General features: G+C 33.8%; 1 protein-coding gene across 1 annotated transcript; it reads right to left on the bottom strand.

Moving 5' to 3' along the window:
- Nucleotides 1–9,882: 9,882 nt before the first annotated feature.
- Nucleotides 9,883–10,386, bottom strand: LOC149843036 (uncharacterized). The gene has a single exon (XM_090000815.1). It carries the CDS (start codon nucleotides 10,384–10,386, stop codon nucleotides 9,883–9,885), a length of 504 nt encoding a protein of 167 aa, XP_089856941.1.
- Between the last annotated feature and the right edge of the window lie 262 nt (nucleotides 10,387–10,648).

Below are 10,648 nucleotides of genomic sequence, written 5' to 3'. Positions count from 1 at the left end.
CCAAGAATTGCCAAAGTTTGCATCAATTCAGAAGCAAGATGAGCCATCGTCCCTAGTTCAAGATTCGACCAAATATATTAATATTGGTTCAGAGGACAGTCCAAAGATTCTCAAGATCGACACGAGTTTGAGCGCGGATGAGAAGGAAAGGCTCATCGATTTTCTCAAGCAACACCAAGAAGTGTTTGCATAAACTTATGAGGATATGTCGGGTCTGGATCTCAAATTGGTTGAGCATCGCCTTATTTTGAAACCAAATATTAAGTCGGTCAAGCAGAAATTGAGAAAAATAGATTCTCGAATTGAGCAACAAGTCAAGGAAGGACTTGAAGACCTACTCAAAGTCGGATTCATTCGAGTCATAGACTATCCAGATTGGCTAGCAAATATCGTGGTGGTTTCTAAGAAGAACGACAAAGTTTGAATTTGCATCGACTTTTGAGATCTCAACAAAGCTACTCAAAAGGATGATTATCCACTTCCCAACATTGATCTCCTGATCGATAGCACGACAAGTCATTGTGATTGTTGCAATTTTTTTCTCTTTTCCTTTTCCTCCTTTTCCTTTTGAGGGGAAAAAGAAAGAAGAAATAGAGAGAAACTCTTTGCAGGGTCTCACTTGACCTTTTGAAAAAAGATGTTTTGAAATTTACTTGCCTCCATTTTGAGAATTTTGTGGAAAAATAGAGAGACGGGGTTCGCTCGTCAGTATGAGGTTCAACCATTCCTGGCGCCTTTACCAGGGGTAATTGAACCAATGATCGAATTCATGCCTTTCACTTTGCCTAAATTTGTCTAAGTGATTATTCTGAAACCCTAAATGCACATAGAGTCATGCTTGTGCTGTAATGTATGCTTTTTGAAGATATTTCAGAAATTTGGATTTTCCAAGTGATTTTGAAATAAGTTTGAAAATATCCTTGAAGGAGTGATTTAAAATTTTAAATTTGTTTTAAACTTTGAATCCAAGTTTGAAATAGATTTGAGAACAAAGTTAGAAATTCTAAAAGTTTGAGTTTTGAAGAAAGATGAACTTGAAACTGGATTGGATTTTGGAAATTGGACTGGGAATATCCTTTTAGAAATGTCCTTTGAAGTTTGAAAAATGGCTTTTAAAAGGTTGAATTTTGAAAGGGGTTCTGCTTTGAAAACTTGTAATTCTGGATTTAGAAATTGGATTCAGAGTTTGAGAATTTTGAAATATGAAATTTACTAAAAAAATTTGATTTTGAATTGAAAATCAAGATTAGAATTCAATTCTAAGTTTTGAAATCATAATTGAACTTGAAATTTAAACTGGGACTTGAAATTAGAATTGATATTGAATTTGAACTTCGAATTTGGAATTTGAATTTGAAATTTGAAAAATTTGCTGCTGTAAATGCATGTGACAACATGCTATGAATGCATGTGAGGTCACAACAGCCATAGGCTGCTGTGAAAATATAGTGAGGATGTTAATATGTAGTGAATGCAATAATATAAAGGAATGATATGCAACAAATTTTTGATAGTGCAGGGAATGGAATGAGAGCATGCTAGGACTTTCTCATATCAGTCTATTTGAATAGCAACCCACTAGCCGAGTGATTAGCAAACACTTGTTCATAAAAGCAATGGCCAGACCTTGCACCATGCCCCTATCAGACATTCTTTGTGCAACGCCACATGTTGGAGCAAACCCAACAAGAAAAATAGGGTTTTCTTTCACAATACTTTTGAATCCACCCCCTTTGTAACAGATAATGCAGATATGCAACTAAGAAGAAGTAATATGAAAATATAAAGTAAACTAAAATGCCATTGTCCAATGTGCAGATTAAATTAAACAATGATGAATTAACTATATGCATTTGATATTGATGTTGTAGTTCAATGCTAATTGAATCTGATCATGCAGACATACTTCTGAATGGCAAATGCTTCAGATGCTGGAATTGATGCACATGAACATGCTGATGAAGATCGGTGAACAGAAATCAGATGCGATGAAGATTGATGTGCAAATGATAGAGATACAGAATATATGCAGGATGATGTGCTGTGAAGATGGTAAGTGATATGCCGTGAAGACAACAAGTGATACTGTGGAAATGTGCAGCAATATATATGGTAAAAAACTCGAGTGTTGTGCCGTGAAGATGCACATCAACATATTATGAAAACCTCAAGTGCTATGCTATGGAGGTAGACAACAATGTACTGTGAAAATATTTAAGCAATATGTTATAGGAATGTCCAGCAATGTGCTGTAAAAACATCAGAGGATGTAATGTGAAAATATACAACAACATACTTGTGAGAATATCAAGTAATGTGTTGTGAACTTATCGAGTTATAGCAATCCATATGAAGTCACAGCATCATGAGAATGCTGTGAATTCTTAAGAAACCATAGCAAATCACAGGAATGTTGTGAATTCTCAAGAAATTACAGCAACTCAAGGAGTTGCTGTGAATTCTTAAGAAATCATAGCAGTATAAAACATTTTGTTAACTCCACTCTCAGGATCAAGTTTAGTAAGAAAGCTCTTTTTTTAATTTCTTAAGACTAATGGATTGTTTCCCATGAAAAAGGATCTTTTCAACACGAGCAACAAATGGTTTTATTTCTGAAGACTTGTCGTCTTCTATTAGATTCCTAACATTCTGGAAAGCAGTGAGGACATCAGATTGTATCTTCTCTTCTATGAACAGCCATGGCTCTTTATTGAAGCAACATATGCTAGTTGACAGCAAAATCGCATATTGTTCCATCTCAGCAACTAACACACAATGCTCCTTTACAACAAATATCCACTTAGAGACTTTAGAATATCAATAAACACACACACACACACACATATATATATATATATATATATATATATATATATATATATATGTGTGTGTGTGTGTGTGTGTGTGTGTGTGTGTGTGTGTGTGTGTGTGTATTTCTAGAGGAACGAATGACAAGGTGAAATATGCAAACAAATATATATATCAGCTAGCGAACTGAATATCTTCAACTCAGAAGAGTGGAGACTTATCTCAGCAAGGCTACACAACAAAGGGTGAGCCGGTGTGGTGTGGGCTCTTGTTGAGAGAGGGACAGGAGAGGCTAAGTCCAGCTAAAGTCTACAAATAATATTGTCATGATGATGCATAGCAGATGACTCAAATGAACCAAAAAAAAATCATAACAGTAGAGGTGTCAAATGAATATCTGCAGGTGAATAACCTCTAAATACCTGACTCCTGATTGCATATCACTTAAGTGCTAAACAATGATTTGAATAGTACATTGTAAATGCCCCTTCAACCGAACTAACCAAATGTATAGAAGTTTGCACCAGTGAATCGATTTTCACAGATTGGTTCTAGCAGTCAATTCCAGCAACTTGGATACACACTGCCGATTTTTCCAACAACACAGTAGATCGATTTCATAAATCTAATTAGTTTCACCATGAAGTCCCAGCCATCAGATCGGTTTCAAGCAGAGAATTCTAGTTTAAGGAATAAGGAATTTGCCACGAATGAAAATGATGATCAAATCATTCAATGAAAATGTAGATCAAGTGACACCGATTGATTGGAATCCATGATCTGATCAAATATAAGGGATGGAAGCATGTGTATGTGCTGTAATGATAAAAAAAGGCAGAGTATATATATATATATATATTGTAATGAGATTCAGGAAAAGAAAAGTGTAGATATGCTAAGATAAAGAGTAGGCATTCATGGAATGAAAGCGCATGTTTATGCTACATTAAGCACAATCATATGCCATGATATGGTTCAAGGGACTGAAAACACACTTTTATACTACAGCAAAGCATAAACATGTGTTGTGATGAGATTCAATGGGTGAAAGCATGTGTTTATGCTATAGCAAAGCATAAACATATGCTTATAATGAGATTTGAAAAATGGAAGCATATGTTTATGCTACAACAAAGCATAAACATCTGTTGTAAATGATGCATAAGAAAAAAATCAAGCGTAAACCAACAAAAGAATAAAGAAAGTAACAAGGCTAACGTGATTATGATAAGATGTAGCAGAATTAATCAACGAATTAAAAGAAACTCACAAAACAAACAGCAAATCAGAGATCGTGAAATGAGATAGGGACGAAGGAGGGGAGAGAGAAGCGAATAGAAGAAGGAATCATACCTGAATCAGGTCAGATTGAGAAGGAAGAGATCTTCCTCTGCGTGCTACTACAGACTCGATCAAGCTCCTTCACCCACTGAGAAAAGAACCAGGGAAAGGGAAGAAAGAGAGGGGAAATGGAAGAAGGAAGAGGGAAAAGGGAGAAGGGTGTGCGAGAGATGGATGAGAGAGCGATGAGAGGGGTGTGCGGGATGAGAGATGCCTGATGGATGCCTCAAGGTCTCCCCCCTGCGTTGGTTTATAACGAGGGAGACCGTTACAAATTTTTCAAAAATAAAAAGAAATCTTATGAGAATTGAAATCTCATGAGACTCAAATTCATTTGATTTGGAATCTCATGCTTGTTTAATGTTAACGAAAGGAATCCCATTTGCGTGATAATCCATTTTTTTGGTTTGGCTGCTTGACATGAGTAGGGATGTCAACGGGCCTGGTTTACCTGAACCAAACCCTATAGGGTCCGGGTATGGGGTGATAAATAAGAATACCCGGGTCCAGACTTGAAGGTTCAATTAATACATGGACCTGAGTATAGTTTGTGAAATTTTATACTAGACCTAGACTCGACCCAATTTCCGATTAAGACCAACAAATTTTCAATGTAAAAATGATAAAAAAAAATACCGGGTTTGGTTCATGTAGTTCTTATGAGACTGGGGTTTTTTTTATAGTGGACTCGATTAGACCTGAGTATGGACCCGATACCATACCTAAAAATCTGATCCAAGTCTGATTCTACCTGAATCCGAACTAAACCCAACCCGTTGACACCCTTAGACATGAGATTCATTATCTCATGCCTAGCAGGAAAGGTGATGAGCTAGAGGAATAAGCTCACTAAGCCCAAAAAGAAAAAAAAAATGACCTACCTCATCGCGTGGATTTTATAACCCCGCATGAGGAATGTTGTCACGAAGGCGAAGGGAAGGGAGCCTTGTATAATAAGTTTATTATGTACCTAATGAGAGAGAATAAAGAAAAAAGGGGAGGGCATCAGTTGAAAGAATCGGCCATGTGCACCCACAGGTCCCTAATTTCCAGCCAACGCTTTCAGTTGATGTGTGTGTTGCAAGCCATCCCTTCCTCTTTTGTTCACAAGTGACCAAAACGATCTCTCTCTCGAGAGAGAGAGAGAGACAATTTTCTCAATCGTCATATTGTAATAAATAAATTCAAATTTTTGGAGACAATTTTCTCAATCGTAATATTGTAATAAATAAATTCAAAATTTTCTACAATAACAAAACAAAAAATATTGATAAACATACGAGCGTTCCAAAAAAATGTATTTTGGTGGTGTGTTATTTTCCCAAATTTTAAAAAAGAAGGCTCCTTTACAAGGTTTTTAAAAAGGGACAGTAAAAGCTACTTTTTTTATTTTTTTTCTTTTTATGTTTTTGAGAGAAAAATCTAAAAATATAAGGGATTTAAGAGGGATTTTAAATATGGGATTCAGATAAGGTTTTTGAAAGCTTTACGCAAAAATATTAAATTTGAAATTTTGAGGATTTTACAAAAAAGCAGAATTTTTTGAAATAGCAGAATTAATTTTAAAATTCGGGTTTCAAAATGGATATGGATCCATGATTTTGAGAAAATATCGAGTTTGGATCTCGAACTGAGAAAATGAAACGAGATTGGATCTGGATAGAGAATTGATTTTTGATTTTTGAAAAATAGAAGATCCGGACTTAGAATTGGATTTGGATATCTGATCTGGATTATGGAAACTGAAATTGGATTTCAGATCTTCAACACGGAAGGAGTTGATTAGAAGTTGACTTCATTGCTCAGATGGTGGGTGCTAGGGGCAAAAAAGGATTTTTTTGAAATTTTGAAAATTTGGGATGTTCATAGATGCCCCTCTTTGCTGCTAAGCCGGTGAAAGTTGAGCTTAGTAGTAAAGAAAAATATGCCAAATTTTAAAATGCCCCAGTCAGAGAATTTGAACTGAGTGTGAAAGATTTTTTTTTGTGAAAATGATCCTAAGGTTTAGCACCTTATCTTGAATGGCATATTTGTGGTCATAGTCAAAATTTTAAAATGCTTCTTTTAGAATCAAATAAACTATATTCAATGCATATTCGTGGTCATAGTCAAGGATATGTGCTGAGTTTATTTCATCTAAATTCTATAAGGCACAAAAATTCTTTTGTCAAAGATTTTTCATAAATTCTTCAGAAAATATTTTCTCAAAATGCATTCATGCATCATCTAGGTTAGATTGCATCATGAATAGTTTTTCACAGAGTTACACGCCCATACTTTTGATCAATTCAAGAGTTCAAAACTCAAAAAAATCAATTTTCTCAAAAATCTCCAAAGTTTCTTCAGAATTCGGTTTTCTAAAAAAGATCTCCTTTTCTTCAGTAATCGATTTTCTCTTTCTTCAAAAATACTTCTCAGATGTGGCTCACAATTTTCGAGGTGTTCTCTTTTTGAAAAAAAATCCAAATATTTCAAGCATACATCATATTTTCAATCTACATTTTTTCTAAGTTCATAGCACATGCCTGATTCTTTGTGCATTTAGGAATAAAACCATGATTTAGACAGTTGAGTAAAGCAAAGCACATGATTGATCCTTAGTTCAATTACCCCTAGTTATGGCGCCACGAACGGTTGAACCTTGTATCGATAGGTCTCATTCTTCGAAAATTTTCTGCATTTTAAAATAGAGGCGAATTATTTTTAAAATCTTTTTTAAAGGTCAGTTTGACTTACAAAAGTAAAATTTTACAATGATAACAACATCCTACCACCAGGTCGCTGATGTTCGATCTTGACTTGCTGACAGGTTAAACACTTTGAGACAAACATAGCCACATCTCTCTTCATACCCCTTCACCAGTATTTTTTCTACAAATCTCAGAATATTTTGGTACCTCCAGGGTGGATAGTGTACTTGCTATTGTACGCTTCCTGAAGTATCTCTTCTCTTAGCTCAGGGTTATTTGGAACCCATATCCTTTCTTTCATCCATAAGCTTTCATCTTCTTTTAAGTGGAAGAAGGTATTGTCCTTTTCGGCCCTTGCTTTTAGTTCAAAGTACTGGGGGTCCTCAAACTAACTACTTAACACTAAGAATCAATTTTACTAAATGAAAAACAAACTAAAAAAATTAAACACTAATTAATTATGAAACAAGAAAGAAAATAACATGTAACAACTAACTAACACAAAAGGACAAAGTATGCTAACCGTATAAAGGAATTGAAATTAACTAATTCAATTGAATATAGAAAAACATGAATGCAAGAAAGAAAGCAGCTAACTAATAACTTAACTAACTTATATCTATTCTAACTAATCATGAATAAACTAACTAAATAATCAAGAAGTAAGAAGAGAGCATTAACCAAATTCAATTTCAAAATATTAAATTTAGCATAATACTAACTAATTCAAAACGCTGACTTGTTGTACGAAATCCAAGCTAAACTAATAAATAACAAATTGAAAATAATACTAACTTAAATCTAATTATCAAGAACCGATTTCGAAACTAACGATTTCAACTATTCAAAAACTAATGAAAGAACACGATTACTAATAAATAACAAATGCAGCTAATCACTAACTAATAAAGGAACCCGTATACGGTATCCTAACAAATTAACAAATCTGGAATAATAATGAAAAAACTAACTAACCTACAACTACTTAATGAGTTAATCAAATTAAACTAAGAATATAACTCAGCTATTTAAAAAATACCGAACCTATTATGCAAGATGGAATAAAGAAATACTCAGACTAACATGCATCAACTAAGAACTAACCTAATTAATACATTAAACTGGAATTAACTACAAAAATTATAAATAATCTAGGAATAGCAACATAAGAAATAATTAACTAAAAACGATAATTGACTACTATGGTAAATCGGCTAACATGATTAAATTTAATCTAAACTGTACTTCAACTAATTCATATATAATGAAAGTAACTAATCAATTTTGATAAAAATAAAAAATGATGTGAATTTAAAATTAAGATCTAACTATAAAAAAAATACTACTATCCAACTCAACATATAAATTGAGAAAAACTACTAAACTAAACTATTTTATATTTTTTTTCTTTTTATATTTTTAGATATTAAAAATAAAACTAATCTAATCTATATGCACTAAATATGCAATGATCAAATAAACTATATGCAATGATATGATGTATATATACAGGAACTAAAACTACAAAACTACAGAGAGACGGGAGAAAAGAAACATATATTCTGATCCATTTTCGATGGAGGGGTTGAGAAAAAGATAGTGGACTTACCTTTGAGCTGCACTTGTCTCTGTCGAGTGGGGGTAAGAAAAAGTGGTGCTAGAGAAATGTTAGAAGCAAGATGAAAGTGGTGGAGAAAGGAAGAGATCGAAAGAGAACCGATTGGGAACGTGAAGGAGGAGGAAGAGAAGAGAAGAGGGAGAAAAGGCCTGTGATTTCTTAAGATGCAAAAATGTAGGTTTCAGCTAAGAAAATAATATTTATACTAAAAATTCTAGGTTACATGATTTCTATGGAAGTTTGGATAATTTTCAAAAATTTCAAAAGGGGTCTTCTTCTAAAAACGTGTTTTCCAAAAAAAAGAGACTACTTTTAAATCGATTAAAATTAATTAATTAACTCCTAATCTAATTAGACTACAACTTAAATAGTCCTTCACCAAGATAGTTACAGGTCTCTAATGGAGGTTTGAATTTTCTTAATGGCTTGGAAGAAGAAGGAGATGTGAGGAAGAAGAAGGGAGGGATGCGCATCCCTATCATGAGGGTCTCTATTTATAGATGGGCCAAGGCAAGAGTCACATCTCTAATATAAGAAATTAATATCTATCAATTTTTTTTATTAATAAAAAAAATAAATAAATTTTGGGTTCTAACTTATTAAATTTTGAAATTGATTAAGATAGAGAAAAAATGTGGGGTCTTCTTACCTTGACTTGGGCTCTAGTGACATGGTAACCTTCTGGGAGGCCTACAGACTCAAAGACTCAACAAAATTCGATATTTAAATAGTTGATTTGATAGCCCTTGAAACATAGATCGTCGTGGTGGTCTTAGATTTAATCATACGCACACAGATCGGCAAAAAAAATTAGTTGACGCTGAAAAATATTGACTTTTAACCTACAATTAGGCATAAACTTCAGTCGATAATAAAATACTCAAATCAACACTAATTTGGGTGTGTAGATAGCCAATTTTAATGCCCTCAAAATGAGGAACGTCAAGGTCATTCTGGTTTAATAGGTAAAGCACCGATCGGCCAATTTTTTTGTCAAAATAATAATAACGTTGTTGTTAACGTATCACCCTATGGGTTCAATCTAATGAGATTAGAACAAAAAATCCTTAGTTATATCCAACCCAATTCATCCCTAATAAGATCCAAATGTCATGGATTATATCAAACTTAATTAAGTTGGATCCAAATACCATTAGTTAAATCAACTACCTAATTTAAGGTCCAAATCCATATTAAATTCTTATGTATGATTAAATTCTTATTTCATGCCTGATTAAATTCAATATTAAATTCTATTTCAACTACTGACTCAATTTAATTTATAATTTCAATCTCAAATTGGAAATCAGATAAATTCCTAATTTCATTAATATAATATATAAATAATGATTTAGTAATTGACAAAAAATCGTAGGTATTATATCCTACCCTAAAAAAAAAAATTGTCTACAAAATTAACTAGGGTTACTCACTGAACAAGCTCAAATATTTCTCTTTCATAGCTTCTTTCAGTTCCCAAGTGCATTCCTCAATTTTGTGGTGTTGGCAATACACTTTTACCAAGAGAACAACCTTTGTTCGCAACACTTGATCTCTCCGGTCTAGAATCTCTATCGAGTGCTCCTCAATCGTAAAGTCATTCTGCACTTCTAAATCCTCATACTGTATAATATGTGTTGGGTCTAACACATACTTCTTCAACATAGATACATGAAATATATTATGAACATTCAAGAACTGGGGAGGAAGTGACAATTTGTATGTCGCTCCTCCAACCTTCTCAAGAACCATAAATGGTCCCACGTACCTCGGGCTAAGCTTTCCTTTCTTGCAGAACCGGAATACACTCTTGGTTGGCAAAACCTTGACAAATACATGATCTCCAACTTTAAAAGTAAGCTCACGTCGCTTCATATTTGCATAACTCTTCTGATGACTCTGAGCGGTCAAAAGCCTCTTGTGAATCATCTGTACTTGATCGGTATAATGTTGTAGCACTATCAAATATTCGACAGACCGATCACAAACCTCACTCCAACAAATAGGCGATCTGCAAGGTCGTCCATATAATGCCTCATACGGAGCCATACCTATGCTTGAGTGATAGATATTGTTATATGCAAATTTTGCTAACTTCGGGTGTTTGCTCCAATCACCTTTCCATTCTAATGCACAAGCCCACAATATATCTTCTAATATTTAGATCATCATCTTTGATTGACCATTTGTC

Source organism: Nuphar pumila, chromosome 3, assembly GCF_984573655.1.
Source record: "Nuphar pumila chromosome 3, dmNupPumi1.hap1.1, whole genome shotgun sequence".
Classification (NCBI taxonomy): Eukaryota; Viridiplantae; Streptophyta; class Magnoliopsida; order Nymphaeales; family Nymphaeaceae; genus Nuphar; species Nuphar pumila.
This window is presented reverse-complemented; position numbering and strand designations above follow the sequence as displayed.

Bases quoted from the DNA above. Each gene is read 5' to 3' on its own strand.
- LOC149843036 (XM_090000815.1), bottom strand. From the start codon at position 10,386: ATGATTCACAAGAGGCTTTTGACCGCTCAGAGTCATCAGAAGAGTTAT.